Consider the following 27,159-nt stretch of genomic DNA (forward strand, 5'->3'; position numbering starts at 1 on the left):
AATACTGTAGCTGGGGTTATAAATCAACGTTTAAGAAGGTGCAACCAAGTAGCATCTTATGGACTACAGGAATACAGAATGTTATTAGAGGGGAAAAAGTTAAAAAATACTAATAGTGATTTATTATAGACATTGATCTACATTCCAAGAGGTACTTGCATTGTTTTCTGTGAACCTTTCTTTCATTCCAAGTGTTTCATAGTGACAGTCCCACAACTCCTGTTATTCCTTTTTTTACTCTTTGTGGATATAATTTCCTTTATTTCTTTTGCAAGGTCTTATGTGCTGCATGCACACAACATAGAATCTCTTTAAGATAGAAACCCCAGACTATCAACATGGTACCTTGCTGACAATAAAGAATTCTGGTACTACCCTGAGAACTAGCCAGCAGTAAACCAGCCTTCCTCAGTCTGATTTTAACTTCAGATCCCTGACTGAAGGCTGGTGAAAACTTCCTGAATTTATTTATATAAAAGTCCATCCATCATCTTTGTATCTTTCGAATCAATTTGTTCACTGAAATACTGTATGTCTGCGGTAGTCATTGACAGCAGAGTTTTTATTCCCATCCCTTTGATAATAAATTAATCAAGCTCAGGGTTGGATTAACTACTACAGAAATTCTCACAGGCTATCTGTGGCTTAATTCTATAACAAAATTAAACATCTGTAATTTAATGTAAGCTAACCCCAGATCTTACAGAGCTGTTATTTAGGCAAAAATAATAACAATAGCAAATCAGTTCCCCAAGAGATTGATATTAATTTTCTCTTCAAATGCCCCACCAACTTTTATGAAAAACCCCATGGACATTATTTGTAGGCGGTCCCCAGCTATGCTGGATAGATTAAAAAGCGTGGAGAAAGCCTAAACAAAACATTATTCTGAGCTTTGGTGAGTTTCTAATTTCATTTTCTTCTCTAAAGGCATAAAGCAAGAAGCTGGTACCACTTCTGTATCCTTACATATCCCACACCAGACCGAATACAGTCTGTCTGGCTTCTTATTCAAGAGAAACTAACAGTATTTTGGATGTCTGTTATTACAGAGAATTAAGAGTATTACTTCCTTTTAAATCAATAGACAAAACAACTGATTCTAAAAGAACAAGACATATATGGAGTACATATTTTTTTCAGAAACATATGCAATATGGCGAGATTTCTTTGATTATCCTTCCATGTGATGTAAGCATAGTGCCCTTCAGTGCCAGAGAATGATGAGAGTTATTTCTCACATCATCTCTTTGGGTGGAGAATACAGTTCAGAGGGGAGTAAGAAGTTTATTTGTTCTTTTTTATGAGTAATCAAGCATACTGCAGAATTAATGCATTCAGATCAGTAAAATGGAGGCTCCATTACATCCCTTTAGGGGAAAATATAATTCTGTTATCATTCCCTTTTTCTGCATATGTTATTATATTTATTTATTTATTTTATTTTATTTGTATACTGCCCTTCTCCAACAGGACTCAGGGCGGTGAACAGCTGTGGTAAAACATAACATATAAAATTTAAAAGCAATTTCAAAAAACATTAAATAATTTTGGCTATCCATTTAAAACAACCCGGGTTAAAACCAATTACAAATTAAAATCGAAGGGATGGGATCAAGCCAGTCCGGCTAGGTGAAAAAGATGTGTTTTCAGGGCCCGACGAAAAGTCCGGAGGTCTGGTATCGTGCGTATCTCTGGGGGTAGGTCATTCCAGAGGGCAGGTGCCGCCACAGAGAAGGCTCTCCCCCTGGGGGTCACCAGCCGACATTGTCTGGCTGACGGCACCCTGAGGAGTCCCTCTCTGTGGGAGCGTACTGGCCGGTGGGAGGCTATTGGCGGCAGAAGGCGGTCTCGTAAATACCCCGACCCTAAGCCATGGAGCGCTTTAAAGGTGGTCACCAACACCTTGAAGCGCACCCTGAAGACCACAGGAAGCCAGTGCAGCTCGTGCAGGAGAGGTGTCACATGGGAGCGCCCCGTCGCTCCCATAATCCCCCACGCGGCCGCATTCTGGACCAACTGGAGCCTCAGGGTGCACCCCAAGGGGAGCCCCATGTAGAGAGCATTGCAGTAGTCCAGACGGGAAGTGACAAGTGCTTGAGTGACCGTGCGTAGGGAGTCCCGATCTAGAAAGGGACACAACTGGCGTATCAGGCGAACCTGATAGAAAGCCCCCCTGGCCACAGCTGTCATATGCTCTTCTAAAGACAGCCGTGTATCCAGGAGGATGCCTAAGTTGCGAGCCCTTTCCATGAGGGCCAATGATTCGCCCCCAATAACCAGCGATGGCACCAGCTGGCTATATCGGGACGCCGGAAGCCACAGCCACTCGGTCTTGGAAGGGTTGAGTCAGAGTCTGTTTCTCCCCATCCAGGCCCGCACGGCCTCCAGGCACCGGGACATCACTTCAAGGGCATCGTTGGGGTGGCCTGGGGTGGAGATGTACAGCTGAGTGTCATCAGCGTACTGATGGAACTCCACCCCAAAGCCACGGATGATCTCACCCTGCGGCTTCACATAAATGTTGAACAGAAGGGGCGAGAGGACCGACCCTTGCGGCACCCCACAGACAAGGCGCCTTGGGGTCGACCGCTGCCGCCCTGCCAACACAGATTGCGACCGGTCAGAGAGGTAGGAGGAGAACCACTGCAAAACGGTGCCCCCCACTCCCAACCCCTCCAACCGGCGCAACATGATACCATGGTGGATGGTATCAAAAGCCACTGAGAGATCTAACAGGACCAGGATAGAGGAGCAACCCCTATCCCGAGCCCTCCAGAGATCATCCACCAACGCGTCCAATGCCGTTTCCGTGCTGTGTCCAGGCCTGAAACCGGACTGGAGCGGATCTAAATAGACAGCTTCATCCAGGTACTGTGGAAGCTGCCGCGCTACCACACTCTCAACAACCTTCGCAATAAAACGAAGGTTGGAGACTGGACGATAATTAGCCAAAACAGCCGGATCCAGAGAGGGCTTCTTCAGGAGGGGCCTCACCACCGCCTCTTTCAATGCGGCCGGCAGAACACCCTCACTCAAGGAAGCGTTAATAATCCTCTGGAGCCAGCCTTGTGTAACCTCCCAGGAAGCCAGCACCAACCAGGAGGGACACGGGTCCAATAAACATGTGGTTGCGTTCAGCCGTCCCAGAATCCTGTCCACGTCCTCAGGAGCCACAGGATCGAACTCCTCCCAGATAACACTCTCAAGACCTGCCTCAGTCATCCTGTCTGGATTTACCCAGTCAGAGGCCAGGCCTTCCCGAATCAACGATCTTGTCATGCAGATACTGCACAAAATCCTCAGCTCGACCCTGCAAGGGATCGTCCCTCGCTCCCTGATGGAGGAGGGAGCGGGTCACCCTAAACAGGGCGGCTGGGCGATTATCTGATGACGCAATAAGGGCAGCAAAATAGCTAGATTTTGCCGCTTTTATCGCCACTAGGTCTTAATATAAGACCTAACCAGCATTCGGTCGGATTCGGAACGGCTGGTCCTCCAACCGCTCTCCAGGCGTCTTTTCCAGCGCTTCATCTCCCTCAGCTCCTCGGAGAACCAAGGAGCTAGGTGTGTTCGGTGCCAGGTCAGAGGCCACAAAGGCACGACGCGGTCCAAAGCCCCGGCGGCCGCACTGTCCCAGGCGGCCACCAGGTCTTCAGCCGAGTCATGAGCCAGAGTCTCAGGAATTGGCCCAAGCTCCATCTGGAACCTATCAGGATCCATCAGGCGCCTGGGGCGGAACCACCTAGTCGGTCCCGCCTCCCTGCAGCGGGGTGCACTCACTACCTTCGAGCAGTGGCGCGCCCTGGTCCCCATAGCCCTTCTCATTCCCCAGGCTGTTCAGACTCTCAGGGCCCGAGCCTTCGGCTGTTGTTGTGCAATGCCAGGTCTGTGGTAAATAAAGCCCCCCTCATCTGTGATCTTATCCAGGAGGGGGGAGTGGACTTGGCAGGCATTACGGAGACCTGGTTGGGCCAGGAGGGGGGAGTTCCCCTCATAGATATGTGCCCACCAGGCTTCCGCGCATTCCACCAGCCGAGAGCTCAGGGCAGGGGTGGGAGGGGGTGGCGGTTATCATAAAGGGAGGTCTTGATCCGAGGGAGACCACTGTTCCACAGATAGCTGGATGTGAATCACTTCTTGTGAAGTGGGGCCGTGGAGTGCAGATGGGTTTGTTGATCACGTACCTGGCTCCCTGCCGCGTGGCAACGACCCTGCCTGAGCTGCTTAACGTCATAGCCAAGGTGGCGGTTGATACCCCCAGACTTTTGGTCATGGGGGATTTCAACCTGCCATCTATCGGTGAAACGTCTGAGGTGGCTCGGGAGTTCATGGCTTCCATGACGGCCATGGACCTGACTCAGTTAATTCATGGCCCTACTCACTCGGGTGGGCACACTCTGGACTTAGTTTTTATCTCTGGTCAGTGGTCGAGTGGTCTTGATACAGGGGATATAGTCATCGAACCCTTGTCATGGTCTGACCACTCGCTCCTTCGACTTGACTTTCTAACCGCTGCACCCCACCGCAGGGGTGCAGCGGCGGGGTGCAATATATAAATGTTAGTTTATATATTGCAAAACAGCTAAGTCTTTGGAGTGGGCAGTGGGCTTATTTGGACAACAAGTCCCAATTGCTCAGAGATGAAACAATATTAGTTTCATTATATGAATTGCTTTTTAAAAACATTTTTGCTACTTTACTACCAGAGGGCATGTTATATTATTTATTAGATTTTTATCCCACCTTTATTACTTTATAACAGGGGTCTCTGACCCCTGGGCTGTGGCCTGTTGGGAACTGGGCCACCAAAGCAATAGGTGAGTGCACAAAGCTTCATTTGAGCATGTGCTGGATTTACGTTGTGTGCGCAAAACATTTCCCCCACCGCAGAAACTGCCAAAGCTGCTGCTGCTAGTCCATGGAACCAAAAAAGTTGGGAACCCCTGCTTTATAAGTCAGCAGTCCCCAACCTTTATGGCTTGGCGGCCTAGCAGGGGGGAAGAGGAGAACTGGCCCGTGCAAGTAGTTAGCTGGTTTTTACGTGCATGCGCACTCCGGCTCATCACTTGCGCAAGTCGAGATGTGCTCACACGTGCCAGCCTGCCACTCACACGTCTAGAGCTGCATGCACAAGTGCCAGCCTACCACTCACATGGTCCCAATTCCAAACCGGTCACGGCACAGTAGTGGGCTGCAGCTCATGGATTGGGGACCCCTGTTATAAGTAACTCAAAGTAACAAACATACTCCTTCCTATTTCCTATTTTCCCCACAACAACAAGCCAGTGAAGTGGGATGGAGTGAGAGTTACTTTTAGCTTTCATGCCTAAAACAGAATTAGAACTCAGTCTCCTGGTTTCCAGGCCAGGACCTTAACCGCTAACCAACCTGGCTCACTCTCTTACATGATGGCTTGTTATTAAGTTCTTTCTCCATGCCACAGTTTATTGGGAATACCTACCCAGGGTTAACAAGTTAAAAGAGAATGCTTTGGGAATGTGAGCATGGAACAGAGAAAAAAAGTGAAAAATTGGCTGTTAAGGCAACTTCCCTTGTGTTTAGCTGCCCTCCCCTGCCGTTTCACCCTTCTTCAATCTGACTGGTAACTTGGTTTCCCAGTTACACAGTTAATAGATTTATAGAAGTTTTCATTAAGCTGTTTGAACTGATGGTAAAAATCAGTGTGAAACCCTGTCCTCATTATTCTTGTTAGGATGGTCGATTGAGACCTGGTGACCAGCTTGTATCTGTTAATGGGGAATCATTGATTGGAATCACCTATGAAGAGGCAAGAAATCTAATCAACCAAACACAGCCGAGGTAACCATTTGTTATAAAACCAAGCATCTCAACATTCATTTTCAGATTATGTTTATGTATTTAGCTCTCTTAAAATTGTCAAAAAGAGTTTTGGACACGTGCTTCTGAAAATGTGTGTGTGTATGTGATAATTTTGTAAGTAACCATAGGAAATTAAAGTGTATGAATGGATTTCATTGGGGGCTTCATTGAATTGTGCTGAATGTATTTTGATCATACCAGATGAATTGTCTTCGTTTTTAAACATTGCCTGAGTCACAGAACGTTAAAAAAATTAAGGTCTTCACAACTGAACTACAGGTAGTCCTTGACTTATGACCACAATGTAGCCCAGCATTTATGTTGCTAAGTGAGACATTTGTTAAGTGAGTTTTGCCCCATTTTATGACCTTTCTTGCCACATTTGTTAAGTCAGTCATTGCAATTGTTAAATTAGTAACATGGTTGTTAAGTGAACCTGGCTTCCCCCATTGACTTTGCGTATCAGAAGGTCGCAAAATATGATCACATGACCCCAGGATATTGCAACATCATAAATATGAGTCAGTTGCCAAGCATCTAAATTTTGATCATATGACCATGGTCATAAGTGTGGAAAAAGGCCATAAATCATTTTTTTCATTGCTGTTGTAACTTTGAATAGTCATTAAACAAACTTGTAAATCAAGGATTACCTGTATTCACCTCTTACGTCAAAAGCCAGTAAAAACAGTGTAATAAATTTTAATCTTATTGAATTTGTTCCCTTGAATTTGTTCCATCTTTTTTACTTGGAAGGAATCAGCATATGATACCAGTTTACCATCTTTTTCATTCATTTAGATCAAATACCTCTTGGGAGATAACTTTCATTCGACATGATTCTGGTTCTGATGAAGTGGAAAATATGCATCCATTCTCCAATCTGCTAAATTCAGAGAGATGTGGACTACAGAATGATCTACCCAGCCTCAGTCCAACATTGTCTTCTAATGAGAATGTTGCTGCCGAGAAATCTGTCCTTGATATGGCAAGTTTAATTTGTCAGACAAAATTTTTGCTTTCCTTTAAAAATCGCTATGCTTTGAGTGAAATCATTTTACTGAAGCAATACCTAATAGATCCTGGCTGATCTCAAAAACCTGAGCAGGGAGACTTACTTAGTACTTTGATGAGAAACCATTAGGAAATAAGGCTGTAAACTAATCTCGAGGAACAATAATTTTAAAAATCTTGGAGGATAGCTGTGTCAAACAATCTGCTCAGCCATAACTATGGAGTCACCAGGAGTTGACCTCATTTCAAAGAGAACTTTACGGTCTAATTTTGCAAAATACATGACCCCAATCAAATGTAATTTTAAAAAAATACATAAAATCAGATTTCTTTTTTTTTTTTTTAATTTGATTTATATGCCGCCCTTCTCCGGAGACTCAGAGCGGCTTACAATGCGTTAAGCAATAGCCTTCATACTTTTGTATATTTATACAAAGTCAGCTTATTGCCCCCACAAACTGGGTCCTCATTTAACCTACCTTAGAAAGGATGGAAGGCTGAGTCAACCTTGAGCCTGGTGAGATTCGAACTTGCAGTAATTGCAGGCAGCTGATGTTAATAACAGTGCTTTAGTCTGCTGCGCCACCAGGGCTCTTTTCTTGCAATGTTGTTTATGCATTGACTATTTTTATGAATTTAGAAGTGACTATTGTCTTCTGTAAGGGCATACCCAAATATTTCCAAATATAGAGCAGTAAGTGAGCATTTATTTGCATAAGACAATTCCTTGGCAAGACTTTAAAGACAATTCTTTTGGGTCTTCTGGGCAAACGTGTGAGCTGCATTTGCATATGTGGCATGCACGTGCAAAACCATCCCCTCCCCCTGCCGCCACTTGGGAACTGAGCCATTTGAACGGTGGGCAAACACATGAAACCATCCCTTTGCCCCCGCAGCCACCAATCCGCAAAGCCAGAAAGATCGGGAACCGCTGTTCTAGATGGAAGCGATTTTTTTTTCAGTTATTTTAAAAATTATATGCCATTCGACTCTCAGTGATTGCTACGGTAATAGTTAATTGGAAAAAAAAATAAATGAAGTCATAAGAAAAGAAGGTGGGATTACTGATTGCAAGGTAACAAAGTTTGGACTCCCTGTAAAGTTTTATGAATGAGGCATAAGTATTACATGAGAAGCAGTTTGTTTGCAAACATCCACTGTTTATTGATTATCTGTCTACTTTCCCGCACTTTTAAGGCAATTTGCAGTTTAAAATTATGCACGCTAACATAATAATGCATACTTTCTGCAAAGAAGAAACAAGAAAAACAAGAAGTTAAGTAATCAAAGAGAAAATAAACTATTTAAGAGCAAGCTCATTATTGCCAGCTGAATAGGACTGGGTGTCATGTTTAGTTTCACCAGATTGCTACTTCTGTTGTACTCTTTTTTTCTTATGCATAAAGCATTCAGTTTAAAGAAATTCTGTACATGGCCATTGCTATTGCTGAGGAGAGTATGAGTATCAAAAACCTAATGAGCTTGGTAAATTATACATCTTTAACTTAAAGCATCTGGTTATCTACTAATTAGTACTATCACAAATAATTTCTTTGAACTCCTGGCTTGTACATGGCACAACTCAAAGAAATAACTTGTTCTAGTTGGCTTGACTCTCTCCAATCTTATGTCCTCTGTATATGTTGCCTTTCAGCTCCCAGCAGGCATGCTTTTTATCATATTTCTTGGATATTACGTAGGGTATAAATTCAACATATCACAGTGCACCAGGCTGGAGAAGGCTGTTTTGGATGAACAACATGGCAGCCTGAATTTTTCTGCACAAAGTGGATTCATATTTACCCACTTTAATTTGCTTTATGAAAAGAAATACATCTCTGAAAAACATCACTCTTTCTTTTGAGGAAAAAAATCATTTTCATTTATTCTTAAGCTATAGGAAGCAGCCTTAGTCTGAGAAGATTATTAGTATTCAAAATAATTGATTGTCTATATTTGCTGTTAAATTAGATGACACTTCTCCTCTAGACAGATATTTAATGCAGAAGAAATATTTTTAAATAGCCTAAGGGGAGTATATGTCCTAGGACCGTGATGGCGAACCTATGGCACGCGTGCCACAGGTGGCACGCGGAGCCATATTAGTGGGCACGCCAGCTCAGCTCTGGGGTGCATGCGTGCGCTGGCCAGCTGATTTTCGGGCCTTCTGGGCCTACCAGAAGTAGGGAAACAGGCTGTTTCCTGCCTCTGGAGGGCCTGGGGGCGGGGTGGGGAAGGCCCGTTTTTCTTTCTTACCTGGCTCCAGATCCTCTCTGTGTATCTGGGAACGGCGAAAACAGCCTTTCCCACTCCCTTGGAGGCCCTACGGAGGCTGAAAGGGCCCATTTCCCCACTCCCGGTGGGACAGGAAGTGACGTTTTTTCCTGTCCCCAGCCTCCAGAGACTCCTAGAGAGGCTCCTACAGACTTCTAGAGAGGCTCCTACAGACTCCTAGAGAGGTTCTGGAGGCTGGGGACAGCAAAAAATGTCACTTCCTGACCGAGAGTTGGGAAATGGGCCCTTTCAGCCTCCGTAGGGCCTCCAAGGGAGTGGGAAAGGCTGTTTTCGCCGTTCCCAGATACACAGAGAGGATTTGGAACCAGGTAAGAAAGAAAAACGGGCCTACCAGGCCATCATGTGCCAGGAGTGGGGGAGAGGGGGAGGGGGTTGCACACACATGCGCGTGAGCACGTGCACACACGACCCTCCCCCGCCCCCCCCCCCCTCCTGGCACACAATGGCAAAAAGGTTAGCCATCACTGTCCTAGGAGATGTGGGCTGGTTTCTCCATTATCAGCATACTTCCTTTATGGAGAAACCTATTTATGAATAGAACATGATTGCATCAAGGCCTCCTGGAAAAAAAAAGTAGTGCACAAAAACCATGCTTCTCTTTGAAATAAACACTCAACTAAAAGCATGCTGCATTTCTCAGAGAAATTTCATACCCAGAATAATGTGGTTATACAAAACCTTAGAAAAGGTTTCTTTTTGGTACAGACTGAGAAGGGACTTGCCCTAGGTTAGACTATAATTCTAATTAGAATCCAAAATCCAGCAATTGAGACCTATTGAATTGTTGGAAGCTACAATACGCTTGTACATTAAATAAATGTACAATCATGTACATAAACACCACCACCAAAGGAGAGAACAGAAGTGGAGAGAAAGCAGAATGGATGTTCTACAGATTTTTAAAGCTATATTTGAGAAATTCTGCCTTCAGTGTTTCTAAACCACTGCCATGCAGTTTTAATAAAATTTGCATAAATAATGTAGAAACTGGTGATGTCTATTTTTAATGGTATTAATAATTTCTAGCTTGTTAAGAAATTTCATGAAACAATGAAATCCTCAGTGCTATAAGTTTACTTAGAAATGCCTTCATTTGGCAAGTTGTAGATTACTTAATGCAGAGTTCTTTATGCACATATTTGGGAGGGGGGCCAATGAATTATATTCAGTGTGTTTTGGATCACTGATACTCAAAATTATCTTTCAGGCATTCTCTGTGTGAAATAACCAAGGGAAAAATTATACGAACTAGTTCAGATTGAAAAGCAGTGGAAGAATCAGTATCATATAGTAAATTGACTGAAAATGTTTTTCAACATAGCATCTGACAGGTTGATGTGTTCTTTAACTAGGATCCCTCAGTGAAGACTACCATGTTACAAATCCTGAAATACTTATACTTGTTCCTGTGTCCAATGCAGCTCTTGATTTTGTGGCTCTTGATTTGATTGACTTGGTTATCATTGATTGTCACAGGCTTCTGATAAAGTTGTTTGTAGTTTGCTCTATACTTACTCTGCCCCTTCTTTGGGGCCACATCATAACTTTAGATTAAAAACATTTGCAGAAATACCCACTTGTTCTAATCCTGTTTGAGAGGGAAAAATCAATACTATTGAAAGGTTCTGCTAATCTTTATTCTATGGACTAAGATTACTATGGTAAAAGTATTATTTGGCACGCCTTAATAGTTGTTACAATAAACTTCTTGGATGTTTGGCAAAATGTAAGCACGTTTTTCTCCATAATAGACTAATAATTTGGTTAATAAAAACTTGACATCAGTATTTAGTCTGGGACCCAACCTACTTTAATAAATAGTACTTCCTAATTTTTATGTTTTTCTTTCACAGTTGAAAACTGAATTCAAGAAAGGAGAGCAATTTTCTGCATTTTGTACAGACAACAGTTCCATTGATGTATCAGCTGGGGGTAAATACTTATGCGTTTGTTCACCCTCTCTTTGTTATTACTACTTTTCACATAAGTAATATGTAATTTGTTTCCTTTTCTTTAAAAAAAAACAGTATGTGGGCCTTTTCTTTGACAATGTTAATGAAAAACTGAAATGAATGAATTGTTGAGGTATCTTTTTCAGTGACAACCAAATAAAAGTTGATTGTCCTTGTTTGTAACATTTGCTTGTATAGTATAGCTGTTGTATGGCACTTAAACAGAGAGTTTGTAGTTGTAAATCTCAGGGTACTATACAGGGAAGCTGCAAAGACTTAGGTGAAGCAAGTAGACCTTTGTGTTCAGAGTATGGATAAGAATGGTTCTAGGAAACCATATATGCTGCTTTAAGTTCCATGATGAAAATATATATATAAGGATGTAAATATAAGGCAGGATGAAGGCCTCTTCCACATGTTTCCAACCAATACGATCCTCCCTCTCTCCATCTCTCTCTCTCTCTCTCTCTGTATATATATATATATATCACTCTGTGTGTGTATACACACACACATATACATATGTATATACTGTACACACATACACACATATATATATATGAGTTGTACCGTACATACACGCACACACACATATGTATGTATGTATGTGTATGTGTATATATAGATATAGATACACACACACACACACACACACACACACACACACACACACACACACTGTTTCCCCGAAAACAGGACCTCCCCGAAAATATTTAAATGCATGCACAGCTGGTCTGGTTAGGGTTAGGGAGACAGAGCTGGAAATCAGATAAGACTGCAAGAGGAGCCCCATCTTGCCAAGCGCTTATTTCAGGGTTCAAAAAAATATAAGACAGGGTCATTTTTTCCAGGAAACACGGTATACACACACACACACACACACACACACACACACACACACACACATTCATCAATGTCCCAGTAAAAATTTATCCATTTTAGAAGTTGAAATGACAATATATATACTGTAAATACCCAAGTTATTTCTGATATCTGTTTTTTGAACAGTAGCTCCCTCCTCTCCTACTTGTGTGACCACCTATTTTAAAACAAGGAAAAATTTAAGGACAGTTTGTGATACAGCTATTTTGAAAGAGGAACAGAATCTCCTTGGATCATATCTCAGTCTTTGGAAAGCTTGAAGCAGATCGCTGGCTTTCATTCACAAACATCTCTTTAGTGAAGGGAAGAACAAGGATGCAAATTATTAAAGGTTGCAAATTTCCCAGGCCCTGTGTTACTCCAGATCTGTATCGGGAAGAATAACATATTAAGAGGCCCTCCCTATGTCATGTCAGTGCTGATGCTGGGTGGAAATTGAAATTATAAGACAACATATAGTATTTTGAAGCCTTGCGTCATGGGGTTATTGTGATTTTGAAAAATAAGTGATTTGCCAAAAGAGTTTTTTTCAGGACAAAATAATTGCCATAGGGATGATTTTCATAAGTATATTCACAACCAATCGGTCTCCTATGTCTTGTTAAAAAAATGTATCACAGGTACAAGCCATGTGTTTCTGTCATAGTATGACATTTACCGTATTTTCCGGCGTATAAGACGACTGGGGGTATAAGACGACCCCCTACTTTTCCTGTTAAAATATAGGGTTTGGGCTATACTCGCCGTATAAGACGACCCCTCTTCCAACGCACACCAAATAAAAATAAAAAAACATCAGATTTGATTTCAATATGGTAATTTTAATTCAAATGCTTATGCCTTTCCAAGAATCTAGTACACCAGGATACAGTGGCCTTAAATCTGTTGCTGTGATCTGGGTTAGATTTGGCCCACTGAAGTGCAAACAAACGTATTTTATTTCGTGTCACTACATAACCATTTTGGCGATGCTCATTCACCATGTCTGCTACATGTTTTTCGAGTTCTGGCCAATGTGGGGTGCCTCTTCTTAATGCACACTTACCCCTTGGCATACTCTTTAACACTTTTACATTTGCTTTCCAGTCCCGAACCATCTTTTCTGTTACTCCATATTGTCTTGCAGCAGCACAGTTATTATGTTCCATGGCAAAGTTTACAACTTTAAGTTTAAAACTGGCTTCATATTTCTTTCTTCTTGCTGGTGGAGCCATGATGGGGTCTTGACTGTTATATTTGTATGCTATACTGTATGTATTGTTGCTGTACTGTAGAGAAAGGTAATGGGCTACGCTACGTGTAGTGGCAAGAGGGCTATTTTGTACCAGGTTTTTTTCCTTCACCCATGCAGCCTTGTCGAGATCCGCACAGCTTCATGAATCTGAGTTGCTGGCACTGACTGATAACGCTACGGGAGCGCCGACAACATTGACAGAAAGCTGTGCCAATCTAGTCAAGGCTGCATGCTGCTGAATGCTGGAACCAGCTGGCTGCTGAGCGGAGCTTCTCCCAGGCATCTAGGGGGTATTACCGACGCTCCGACTTCCCCAGCTGACCCCCACTGATGGCGAGCTCCACCGGTCTGGGGAAGTCAGAGCGTCGGTAATATCTCCCTGGATGCCTGGGGGAAGCTCCGCGCAGCAACCAGCTGGTTCCAGCATTCCAAGGCGATTCCAAGGAGGGCCACGGTGAAAGTGGCACCGCGATCGACCTGGGCCAGCGCCTTGCACACCTGGCTCTGCGTCTCCATTATGAGAAGCTCCATGCGACTTCGCATGTCTCCGCCCCAGTCGCACAGCTCTCGCAATCCGCTCACCGGAGGAGCCATGAAGTGCTCGCACCGTCTTGCCAGATCTTCCTCGTCCTCCTTTCCCCATGGCTTTTCCGGTTGTAATTGCTGCTGCCGCTGCCGCCGAGGCTGTTCCTTCATCTCCGCCCGCCGCACCAGACCCAGCCTGGCCAGCACCGCCGTGGCTCCCGCAGTCCAAGCGGATCGGCACCCGGGCTCGCAGGCGAAGGGTGGGAGTGCGCAGCGCACTTTCCTGGCTTGGCGCCGATCCAGACGGCTGCAGAAGGAACTGGGCACCGGCTGTCATGTCTTTTCTGCTGTGCGGGATTCGGCACCTGGGCTCCCGGGGTTTAAGCCTCCGGGCCGGCCCGTGCTGCTCCAGGATGTTCGCTTCGGGCTCCTTGGAAGCGGTTCTTCCCGTTGGGGCGATGGTGGGTGGCAGCGATTGGCGTCGCTTGGACTGCGGGAGCCACGGCGAACTCCTTCCCCATGAGGTATTGCTCTGCATTTCACCACCTCTTCCAGGCTCGCAGCCACCCACCATCGCCCCAACGGGAAGAACCGCCCGGCAGCAATTTGAAGGAGCCCGAAGCGAACATCCTGGAGCAGCACTAAGTTACCTTCCGGGGTGGAGGTGTGTGTGTGGAAGAATAGGTGAAGCTAAAACGGCTTTCTCGTTCATCCCGGTGTCGGGAGAAGTGGCTTGAGGGGCGCCCGAGCTTTTAAGATTTTAACCTGGGCTAATCGGGCGGGGGAAAGAAGTGCTCTAGTCTGCAAACGAGGCAGGGTCTTGGGTTTAAAGGGTGGGGGGGGGCAGAGAAACTTTCAAGGCAGTTTTCTCTCAGCCAGAGGTAGAATCTGAACGGGAGAATATGGGCGTCGCTGCGTGGATTGCATTATTTCGCTCATTTCTGGAAATATCCCTGCGCCCCTTTTCGCCTCCCGGAATTATGTGGCTCCCACCCACCCCACCCCACAACAGATCTGCGCGAGAGGCCAGAAAACTGTGGGTTTCGTGTGTGTGTGTATGTAACAAAAGGTGCAGATGTCTTTCCCCCCGTTTCTTTCCGGCTGCAGCCTTTCTTCTGAATGGGGTTGGGCTGGATACGCCGCGAAAGAGATTGGCTTGGGGGAAAAAAACCCGGTCTGCCGCCTTTACCACTACCTCCCCTCTCACACACACTTTTTGTTGTTGTTTGTTGCTGATAACATTCCCCCTCTCCCCCCCCCAATTCCACGGGTTCAAAGCCGCCGAGAGAGAGAGAGAGAGGGAAAGAAAGAAAAAAAGAGTTTTGATTCTGCCGGCTTATCGCGAAGGCATTGGAACAAGCAGACTAGAGCACTTCTTTCCCCCGCCCGATTAGCCCAGGTTAAAATCTTAAAAGCTCGGGCGCCCCTCAAGCCGCTTCTCCTGACACCAGGATGAACGAGAAAGCCGTTTTAGCTTCACCTATTCTTCCACACACACACCTCAACCCCGGAAGGTAACTTAGCGCTGCTCCAGGATGTTCGCCGGTTTTTTTTTCCCCAAGCCGATCTCTTTCGCGGCTTATCCAGCCCGACCCCATTCAGAAGAAAGGCTGCAGCCGCTGTCACCCACCATCGCCCCAACGGGAAGAACCGCCCGGCAGTCGATCGCTGCGCACTCCCACCCTTGGCCGGTTCCTTCTGCAGCCGTCCGGATCAGCGCCAAGCCAGGAAAGTGCGCTGCGCACTCCCACCCTTTGCCTGCGAGCCCGGGCGCTGATCCGGATGGCTGCAGAAGGAACTGGGCACCGGCGCAGCACACTTTCCTGGCTTGGCGCCGATCCGGACGGCTGCAGAAGGAACCGGCCAGGGGTGGGAGTGCGCAGCGATCGACTGCCGGGCGGTTCTTCCCGTTGGGGCGATGGTGGGTGACAGCGATCGGCGCCCATCGCCCCACCATCGCCCCAACGGGAAGAACCGCCTGGCAGTCGATCACTGCGCACTCCCACCCTTGGCCGGTTCCTTCTGCAGCCATCCGGATCAGCGCCCGGGCTCGCAGGCGAAGGGTGGGAATGCGCAGCGCACTTTCCTGGCTTGGTGCCACAGCAGCAGCAGCAATTACAACGGGAAAGCCGTGGTTAAAGGAGGACGAGGAAGATCTGGCAAGGCGGTGCGAGCACTTCATGGCTCCTCCGGTGAGCGGATTGCGAGAGCTGCGCGACTGGGGCGGAGACATGCGAAGTCGCATGGAGCTTCTCATAATGGAGACGCAGAGCCAGGTGTGCAAGGCGCTGGCCCAGGTTGACCGCGGCGCCGCTTTCACCGTGGACTGCTGGGAAAGGAAGGAAGGTGACCCGAATTCCGGGGTAGAGTGGGGACGCGTTCCTTTCTCGTGGGCCGCGCACTGCCTGGCACCTCCTGTAGGTTGGAACTAATTCGGAGTACAGCTTCCCCTCAATGTTGCCGGCGCTCCCAAAGTGTCATCGGTCAGCGCCAGCAACTCAGATTCAGATACCCGGCGTATAAGACGACCCCCGATTTTTGAGATGATTTTCCTGGGTTAAAAAGTCGTCTTATACGCCGGAAAATACGGTAGTTTTTAAAGAATACCTTTTTGTTCCACTATGTCTTTGTCAATTAAACCCTAGATATATGTGATTGTATTTCCCATCCCTCTTAATTTCTTGGTGGGTAACTATAAAGGGGCTATAAATATAAAACATCTGTAAGTTTCCATTTTAATAGCATCTTGCTTAATATTTAAAGGGAAAAAATAATCAACATTTGGCATTCAAGTGATTAGCTGAGTTGTTTGAACAGCAGGAGTTTAGAACATATCCTTCAGCAGAAAAAAAATCCAATTAGATTTCCAATTAATATGCAACCTGTTGTCTCATAGCTGTTAGCCCCTCTTGGAGAATTGATTATGGACCACAAAGGAAGATTTCCCTCAAACCTTCAGTTCGCCTCAAAGCAGATAAACTAGAGATGGTAAATATCTCATTTTAATGTTTATTCTTAATGTAATGTGATAGCTTTCAGAGACGTTTTCAGAATTCATTTTAGTGTTACTTCAAAATAAAATTACTATTCCACTTGAGTCAATAATTAATTCATCAAACTTACAAACATCTATATTAATTTACGATGCTGTATCTATATTGATATGTGGTGAAATTATTTAGTCAGAATTGAAATGGTATAACTGTATCAATCTGTTTAGGAATTTGATCCTTCAATTAAAGCTGTGATTTCATTTACTAGCTTTGGAAATACTTAATGTTTGTTTGTTGTTTTGCAAGCCATATTATAGGATGTTGATTTATTCATTCTGGTCCATCCTGTTCCCCCTCCCACCAAACAGTTGGAAATAAGTTGCAGGTGCCTTCGAGTGACCTTGCATGTTTTCTTTTGGTATTCTTGCTTCAGCAGCTGTTATATTTTAAGATGCAAGCCATTTCAGAAAGCATTAAGTTGCCTTTTCAGAATAAGGAGCTAGTGCAGCAAATAAAGTTTTAGCTATGCCAGCAAGAGCACATAATTTATAGAGTAAATTTTAACTTACAGAATCCCAAAGGCCAAGTGTGGTTTTCCATGCCTTCATGTTTTGCTCATCCTTACGTAACCAACATGTTTCCATCTTGTCTTTGGCAGGGCAGCCAGGTAAAATTCAGTTGGTATCAAACTTGCCATCCTTTTTAGTCAAGACGGAACAGTAAATTGTTTTAAGATTATAAGAGCCATAGGGATCAGGCCAAGAACTTTTCTAATTCTGCATTTTCTTTGTTTATTATTGCATTTATACCTTATAGGTATAAAGGACACATACACATCACTTTTTCTCTTGGAACTCAGGATGGTATATATAGAGGTTTTGCCTAATTTTATCCTCAGAACAATAACCCTATAACAGTGGTTCTCAACCTTCCTAATGCCGCGACCCATTAATACAGTTCCTCATGTTGTGGTGACCCCCAACCAGGGGTGGGTTCTAAATTTTTTTACTATCGGTTCTGTCGGCGTGGCTTATTTTGTGGGCGTGGCTTGGAGGTCATGTGACTGAGTGGGCGTGGCTAGCTGGTCATGTGACCGGGTGGCCATGGCTATGTGTATAGGGACTACTCAGAGGGCTGAAAAAAGTCATTTCTGACAGATCCTCGCACTTTTGACTGGTCCTCACACTTATGACCATCCTCACATTTATGTCCGTGCAGCATTCTTAACAACCATGTCACTCATTTCACAACTGCTTCTCTTCACCATGGTGATAAGATAGGGCAAAAAATGTAAAATGTGAGGACAGTTGTAAATTCGAGGACTGGTCAAAAGTGCGAGGACCAGTCAAAAATAACTTTTTCAGCCCTCTGAGTAGTCCATGTGCACAAAAGGACTACCCAGAGGGCTGAAAAAAGTGATTTCTGACAGGTCCTCGCACTTTTGACCGGTCTTCGCACTTATGACTGGTCATCATGCCCATTGTAGCATTCTTAACAACCGTGTCACTCATTTCACAACTGTTTCTCTTCACCATGGTGACAAGATGTGGCAAAAACGTAAAATGTGAGGACAGTCGTAAGTTCAAGGACTGGTCAAAAGTGCGAGGACCAGTCAAAAATAACTTTTTTAGCCCTCTGAGTAGTCCATATGCATAAAAGGATACAGCAATAGAGAGGGATGAAGGAAGGGAAGGGAAATTAGAGTAGGAGTGAGGGTAAGAGGGAGGAAGAGAGGAGGAGAAGGAGAAAGGAAGAGGAAGTAGGAAGGAGAAGAAGGGGAAGAGAAAGTAAGAAGGAAAGAAAAGAGAGAGATGGTAGGTTTGAAAGATTGCTGTACAATAAAAAAGATGAAATGGAAGAAAGGCAACCCCAAACAAATATAAAGATATTAAGATAAAGAATGAATTGTTAAACTTTAAAGAATAAAAGGGAACAAATATGAATAAATAGCAATAATTAGAAACACACATACAAACATACAATGTATTTTCTTTGAACAGAGTATTTGGCCGGTTCACAAATTTAACCAGTGTTTAGTCATTTCAATTAAATTTACAATTTCTATATTTTCTTTTTGCCATATTCATCTATTTTTTAAAAAAACCAATATTACCCTTCATCCTCATCTCTAATCTTAATCAAATTCAAATTTTCCCTTCTATTCTATATTATACCTCTTCCCATTGTCATCTATTTTTATATCCATCCTCACATTGGTTAATTATGTAATTATGTAATACAGTTGTTTAATACAAATTCAACATTTTAATATAAATCAATTAGTTATATAACTATCTTTTTTGTATATCAATATGAACATGAATATTCCAATTATTTCCATGCAATCCAATTTCTTACAAATCAATTCATTATATTTACCAATAATAATAAACCAAATAATTTCCCCCCTATATTCCTCCAAACCACAACTTAACCGTTTCTGCTTTCAACACAATATACAATTAATAGTATCTCAATTATTACAATTCCCTAGTTAAATAGAGCTTTTTTTCTTTTGTGTTTTAAAATCTTGAACCTCCTCTTTTGCCCTAAATTTCCCATTGTTTGTAGTTTTGTACCTACCTTTTTTGGTGAGGAAAAAGAAAAAGAAATCTCTCTCTGCCTCATTTTGTCACGTTGCAGCAAAGACCCTGCTTTACTTTCAGTTTCGTTTTTTCAGCATAGCTAGGGGGGGGGAAATCTGCTCCTCTCTTTGCAGCTAGCAACAGAGCCCTCCGCAAAACAGCTGAGAGCAAATCAGCTGATAGTCCGGAGGCTGATCAAATCAACTTATGGTAATTAACCTATGCTGAAGCTGAAAGGGGCTGTTTTTTTTCTATTTTTGCGGTCCTTTCATTTGTTTTCTTTTAACACTGATCAGCTGTAGGGCAGCCCTTTGAAGCCCCGCGGCAAGAATTTAAACGGTTTGTTTCCCTCTAGCCATCAGCTGGGACTCAGGAGGCAGCAATAGATTGGGAGTGGGCGGGGTAAGCGAATGGCGAACGGCGATCCAACAGAGGCAGAGAGTGAGGGTGAGTGAAGGCGTGGGGGGGGCGAGAGAGGGCTTTGGCGACCCCTGTGAAATGGCTCTTCGACCCCCAAAGGGGTCGCGACCCCCAGGTTGAGAACCGCTGCCCTATAAGGTAGAGTTTGCTGAAAGAGAAAGATTGACTCAAAATCATTCAGTAAAATAGGGGCATGAACCTGGGTTTTCCCAGTCCTTGTCCAGCACTTGAAACACAATATCACACTGACTGTTTCCACAGTGCCTCTCTGATTTCATAGCCCACCTCAAGCTCATTCTGAGCATTTTGGCCAAGGAGATTATAGTATGTTACTGTTCTGCAAACTAAGATATTTTGAGAGGCCTGATAAAATCATCCGGTTCTGTGGAGAACTATCTGTTTCTTGTTTCTATCCAGACTATATTTGTTACTGACTTTCCATGCCAACAAATTTCCCTTGCATCTATTTTCTCCTTTAAAACCAGCTCATTCATTTTGTCTCCAGCTTCTGGCATTTGCTCAGAAAGAGCTGTATATAGGATCTATTTCCCTGTGTGCTTTTTTCACTGTTTGTTTATTTTATTCAGTTTTGTTACTGCCCAAACTCCAGGATAATTTTTTTTGATAACTCATGTTTTATATTTATTTTCTATTCTTTCTCTCTTTTGAATGTGCCACAGTAGCTTTTATCTTTATTAGATAGAAATGATTGCTCCCTAATTTCAGCCATGCTTTTCTGAGTTCGTATGAAATGACATTGTGCCACAATTTAATTTTAGTGCCAGCATTCTGGTCTATTTTGTGAAGTCCAGATTTGTTAAGAAATGTTTTGTAATATCTAATAAATCTTACCTTTTTGTCTTTAGCATCCCTTTTCAGTCCACTTCAATCAGCCATACTATCCTGCGCACAAAACATAACTTTTCAGAAAACAATATTTTTGTCTTTCAAACTTCGCAGCAACTTAAATTTAGATTTTTGTTCAATTATGACAACATTTCTTTGGCTTTCAGCTCTGGTTATGTTGACCAACAGTTGTGAGTAGTTTGTGATTATAGTATGTCCTGCTTGCCCAAGTTGCCAAACAAATTCATGTCAACAAGATTGGATTCAAGACCTCACAAACAAAAAAAAAGGGAGATTTAACACGTAGGGGAGTTCCCATCCTAGTGCAGTTGAAGAAAAAGACTACATCTTTGAAGCCAGATTCAGTGCGCAGTAGCAAAAATACTCACTGCAGAAATTAATCAGCTCCATGTCTTTTGTCAACCTGTAATTTCAAGGATTCCTCTGAAAGTTAGAACATGATGTGCCTTTCTATAGCATCTTAGTTCTCCAGAATTTCTGAGAGATTATTATAGTTCTGAGGCTGTATTAACAAGTTTGCTAATTCTTTAGAATGAAAATAATTTGACAGTGAAGTTTTCAATTCTTTTACGATAGTTAGAAATTTCCTGACCAGCTTCTTAGGTTTCAGTCCTCAGTCACCCCCACGGTTGTCATGAGTCTGCATGCATTCACCTTTGAAGATGACAATGGCAGAATAGGAGGTCACCCATTCTTCCTTCACCCTGTTGTGTATTAAAATGTCGTCATTATTTCTTATGTTCTTGCTTCAAACATACCTGAAAAATGTATTTTAGCTGCTATACTCAGTTTATTCTAAATCGTAGCTTTCCTATCCTATCCTATCCTATCTATTCTGTCTTCAATGTTCTGGTGGTTTCTTGTTTTTTGATCCTCATTAAACTTTTCATTTGTATCTTTTTTGTTGCTAACTAGAATTGTTAGTTATTGTATATCTAATAATCCACCTTTTCAAAAAATATTCTTCCAAATCTTAGGCTTTTTTTATAAGCAAAATCTCATTCAGGTCATTCTCAATTCCTCATAACCATGAACAAAACCATCAATATGTGTTTTTGTTATTACAATATAGAAATAATTCGCTATTATTTCTTCTGGAATATTTTTTAGAACTTCCCAGTCTAGTCTACAGCCCTGATAATTGCTGGAATTCTTCCATTCTGGTTCCAACTAAACCAAACTGCTTTTTTTCCAAGCTCAGAGAAGGTCAGTCTGATAATGGCACTTGCTGAGACAGGCTTCTTTTAGATGTTAGTATCTTTACATTGAATTAAATTGAAGCATTTAATTTTGCATTTGACTGAAAAGGCTCTGGGACAAATTTACAAAAATTAACAAGACAGCCCTTGCCCTCAGGCTTGTGACTTAAAACAATATGGCACAAATTGAAAATGAATTGGGCAAGGAGAGAAAAAACGGTTCTCAGAAGTATTCTTTCCCACAGGAAAACTTAAAGCGAATTCCTTGAAAATGCTGAAGTGTGGAACCACTTTGGTCTTTCCTTGGTATATTGTTCTCGGAGTACAAAAGATGTGGTGACACAGTAGTCCTTGATCTAGTAGCATAAGCTGAAGTCTCAGGGTAATCTCTTTGAACTGGATGGTTTTTTTCCTAGAAAACTGAGATAAATCAAGCTGCTGTTCTTCTCTGGTTGGTAGAATCCAACCTAGCAATTCTCTAAGCTTGGTAATATCTAAAGAACACCTTTGACTATAGTCATGTTTAGTTTTTTCATAAAATCATGGATTCCAGTGGTTTCAGCTATTTCCCTCACCTTTAGATTCCTGATATTTTAATATAATTGACCAGCCACTCTTTTTTGTCTAGAATCATGTGAAATATAGTCAGTGCCATTCTTCCTTTATGCATTTTTCAAGGTGTAAGTTGAGAGAAACATATAATAAGAATTTCTGAAAAATGCCATACTTAGTGAATGGAATGGAATGGATTTTATTGTGATCACTGATCCATTCATGAAAGAAGAAATTAAAAATAAAACTCACAAAACTACCCAATTATAAAGGTGATGTCAAAGTTCAAATTATTTAACAAATAGTAAACCAATTATTAGCCACATTGAGAAGAATGAAATTACTGTACTTTTCGGAATATAAGATGCACTTTCGCCCCCCTCCCCCCAAAGAGGGTGGGAATGTTGGTGCGTTTTATACACCGAATACAGCCATTTTTGGCCTCCCAAAGCCCTGTGTGTCCTGTTTTTGCAAAAACCGGGCCCATTTTTTGCAAAAACAGGGCACGCAGAGGCTTTGGGAGGACTGCAGAGTACTCCTGGGGGCAGGGAGGGCAAAAACTTTTTTTTTTCTTGCTTACCTCTTCAAAAACTTGGTGCATCTTATACACCAGTGTGTCTTATAGTCCACAAATTACGGTATGTTGGCCACATTGATTGTAATTGGAGTAAACCCAGTTAGCCTAAAAATTTCACATGGTGAGGAGTGAACCTCACTTCTCTCTCTAATAAAGGCAGTGTAGCAAAACATGGCAATGTTTCAATAACTCTTCACTGAGGAAGAATCTTTGTTCAAATGGAATATCCTGTAATTATACCTCAACTGTTGGAAGGGCATTAAATCTTGCCAGGGCTCTTCTGACTTTGGGAAATGTTATTTGGTTTAAATATTTTGCCAGCTTGAAAAAAGAGAAATAACTGCTCAGGGGTACATGTTTAGGCAGGACAAATAGATCTAATTGACTTTCCAGATCTGTGGCACACTGTTCAAAGGCTGTTCTCTAAGCTCACGTCCCATCATTAGAATTGTTTCAGGTAAGAAACCACATACTTTAATTTCTCATTTGTCCTATTCTAGGATGAGACAAAAATCAATTAAAATCAAGAGGCCAAGCTCATGATGGGATGGAAAAGTAGTACCAGTATAAGAAGAAGCATATCTAAATATGTGCCTCAGTTTTAGTCAAGTGGAGCTCTAAGTACAAGCCCACGTTAGGAACATTTAAAACACTTTAAGTTTCACCTGTGGAACTTAAAATATATACCTTAAAAATATAGATTGTATCCTCTCCAAGGGAGTAAAGAAGCTATATGGTCCCAATTAGGCTCTGGACAGAAGTTGTTTGGTTAGTGCTTTCAATATTTAGGGAAATTTCCACTTGATATTTGAAATGTTCCCATTATTCCTTATACTTCCTTTCTTGAAATATCTACAATTTGAGAAAAAAATGCTTGGTTGTCAGTAGTGTAACTCCCCCCCCCCCCCCCGCTTTTAAGCACTTTTATCAAGATACTTTATTACAGTCCACCGTTATTTTTCAAAATTGTTCACAAGAGTAATTTATTTGCTTTTATTATACTTTCCTTTTTACCTTTTAATGGTATTGACTGAAGAAAAACCTTGGATTAAAAGTGAAGGTCCGTTCACTTTTAAGACGTATTATTTTGGTATATGGTATCTATTCAGTGAAAATTTGTTTTTAGGATTTGTTCTCCCTTTTGTCCTTTGTTTCTTTTAGAAGTAATAATGTTGTTGAAGAGTTGTCTCAGATTGCATCAGCTGTTTTTCAGAAATGTCTCTCTTAAATCTATGTTTCTATGTGGGAAGGCAGTTAGTAAATGGCTTTTATACATAATTTGCAAATAGGCCTTAGGCCAGTGAAGAGTATGATCTTCTCGCCATCACTGTTCTGAATTTTTCATCAGTTTCAGCCAGAGCCTTCTGAAAAAAATGAGATTACAAAACAATTTGGGTTTGATTGAATCTGAAAGCTGAACACTTTTTCTTTTAATCTGCAGATAGTGTGAGAACATTACATAGTGAAAACAGTTTCTTCACATAAAAAGGTTCACTTTCTATTTATGAAAAGTAGAGCTACCACACAGGTTTTGTTTCTAACCCAGAGCTATAAAGCAAAGTCAAAGGCACCTTTTAGATTAGAAAATCCGGAGCCTCCTTACTTTGTGTTTTTTTTTCTTGACCAGGCTTTGAAGTATCTTGGGATTCAGCCTACAAAAGAAGAGCAAGAAATCCTAAGGCAACAGCTACCAAGAGATTCTGAAGGAACAGTCTGTTTTGGAGGTAATTAAGTGAAGGGATTTTTAGGAAACTATAAGGGAGATTTCAGAATTCTACATACAATTCTTCCTAACAGAAGTCACTAAATGTGCTTCAGAGTTGATTTGATATTTGGTCAAGCACTCCATGAAGCCCCTATATATAATGTGTATAATGTGAAGATTTGCATTACCATTTTAAAGGTATTTGTTACCCAGCACTCTCTTACTTACAAATTAAAACACTTGTTAGACAGCCTTATTCCAATATACTTAAGAAAAAGACTAAATATACAGAACAAATTATAAGGAGCAGGAGGATTAGTGAGTCAAATTTGCAGATGAGGAATAAAGTTGGTTAAGAAGATCTTACTTTTCCTTGTATTTTTGTTGTGAGCTTTCCATAGATATATGGGTAACCATTAAGGGAACAAAATTTAGACAGACCTGATGCAGATATTATATTTTAGGATAATGAAAATTTAAGGCCTGATCCTGGGTTTTTCAGAGTGGTGTCTTCACAAATGCATCCTGGGTTCTTCAGAGTGGTGTCTTCACATAACACATTTTCCTCATTTTTCTTATCCTGCTCATGTTCACCATGAAGCAGGAATTGAGTTCTGCTCAGAGCTTATCTTTTTTTTTTCTTTCATTACGTAATGCAGTGTTTTACCTCAAAAACACAATGCAAATTGAATTTTTATTAAATATTAAGCAATTAATTAGGATTATGAGATTTAAGATTGCATTCTTAGCCATGGGCCCATCCCATCTTCAGAGGTAAGGCAATAGAATTCCCGTTCCTGTTGGTGTTTAAATATCTGCACTGCAATAACACAATAGCAAATTTTAGAAGAGCTCCCCAACACATAAGAGCCCATGAAAACTATTTGCCTTTGAATCATTCAAATAGTCATTTTTCCTCAGGTTAACACAGTTGCCCAATAAGCATAGCTGCATATGTGTACACACACATTCACTTAGCTTTGCATCTATACTTCCTCTGAAGGATTTGCTTCAGTTATCAGATCAGTTAGAACTGACTATCAATTAGTTACCTCTTTAATGAAAATTATAATTTATCCTTACATTTGGTCTACATGACAGCAATGGTGTGGTGTTTGCTTTTTAAATATGAAAAACAAACTAAGGCTGTGCTGCTGCACGCAATTTTAGTTTGGAAGGCAATCGCAAGACCATAGCTTTCCATTTTTATTTCATTCTAGTTTACCTAAATGAGTCTGAATGCATGAGGGGGAGAGGAGGAAGTGTCGAGGCTTTAGCACTTGCTCTCTTTTGTGCCTTCTGGTCAGTCCTGACTCTTGGTGACCATATAGAAAAGTCCCTACAGTTTTCTTGGCAAGGTTTTAGTTTGGGGTGAAACTGACATTCTGAAATACTAAATAACTAACAGGTACTAGGTTGTTTAATCAAAAATATAAGTTGACTTTTCTGTGATTGACACTATAGTGTTGTTCTGACTTAAATTATATGTTAGATTTTATTCAGGTGGCAAGAGATTTATTTTCTCAGCAGCTGGATGAGACTGGTCATAGCCCTGTACATGAAATTGCTAAATTACTAGAGTCACAGGTAAATAATATAATTATTACTTCCAAACAAAAGTGGTGAAATTTTGATTTAAAATTCCTTGAAGATTTCCACCTCACTGTGGTCTTTCAAAAGAATGACTAGAAAGGATATTAAGGAGCTCTCATAACAAAGTGCAAATTACTTTCAATGCTGTTATATAATCATGGTTTTCCACACATTGTAGCTAATTATTGTGCACAATGTACATTTGTTTAAAATAGACTTCCCAACTGCACTTGAGGGCAGTAGGTGGAGAAAGCTTATATCAAATAATTGTGGATGACAAATTAGGCATTAATAGCAGCAGGGTTCTGATGCCCTGAAGTTACAGTATCTTCTAGGTGGCTGGCTGCCCACAGGCAAATTAAAAACTTTTTCTTTAAAGGATCCAGCAATTATTGAAAGCTAACCATTGGATTATAATCTTCACTTGCTTTCCTACTACTGTCTTTCATGAGTTATTTGTCTTGTTGCCATTTTAATTACAGCTTGTGAGAGTTTAACTAGACCAGTTGTGTGCATATTTATTTATCTTCCCTTGGGGTTCCAGTTGGCCCCTGACCTTCGCACCTTCCGCCGTGAATTGAAAACCTGGCTATTTAATGTATGTCCCCCAGCCTGGACTGATGGGGTAGTATATTTTAAATTTAAAAAAAAAAATTAAAACTTTTTATATTTTTTGTGTATATTTGTTGATTTAAATAGTTGTTGGCCGATTGTTGTGTGGGCCACCCTGAGTCCTTGGAGATAGGGTGGCATACAAATTTAATAAATAAATAAATAAATAAATAAATAAATAAATAAATAAATAAATAAAGCTTTCACAAATGTAAAAAGCATTGCAAGTTAAACTACTGCAGGTAGTCCTCAATTTATGATCACAATGGAGCCCAGAATTTCTGTTATAAGTTGTTGCGGTTGTAAGTTG

General features: G+C 41.9%; 1 protein-coding gene across 4 annotated transcripts in view; it reads left to right on the plus strand.

The window, feature by feature from the left end:
- Positions 1-27,159, plus strand: part of STXBP4 (syntaxin binding protein 4) — a 101,427-nt gene that overhangs the window by 21,061 nt on the left and 53,207 nt on the right. For all 4 annotated transcript variants that reach the window (XM_087886942.1, XM_087886943.1, XM_087886941.1 and 1 more), the window contains 6 exons: positions 5,717-5,823; positions 6,646-6,832; positions 11,007-11,085; positions 16,643-16,734; positions 24,567-24,663; positions 26,137-26,231. In XM_087886942.1, coding sequence (XP_087743068.1) covers positions 5,717-5,823; positions 6,646-6,832; positions 11,007-11,085; positions 16,643-16,734; positions 24,567-24,663; positions 26,137-26,231 — 657 coding nt within the window. The remainder of the gene's footprint in view (positions 1-5,716; positions 5,824-6,645; positions 6,833-11,006; positions 11,086-16,642; positions 16,735-24,566; positions 24,664-26,136; positions 26,232-27,159) is intronic.

Source organism: Pantherophis guttatus, chromosome 2, assembly GCF_059756535.1.
Source record: "Pantherophis guttatus breed Tessera chromosome 2, ASM5975653v1, whole genome shotgun sequence".
Taxonomy (NCBI): Eukaryota; Metazoa; Chordata; class Lepidosauria; order Squamata; family Colubridae; genus Pantherophis; species Pantherophis guttatus.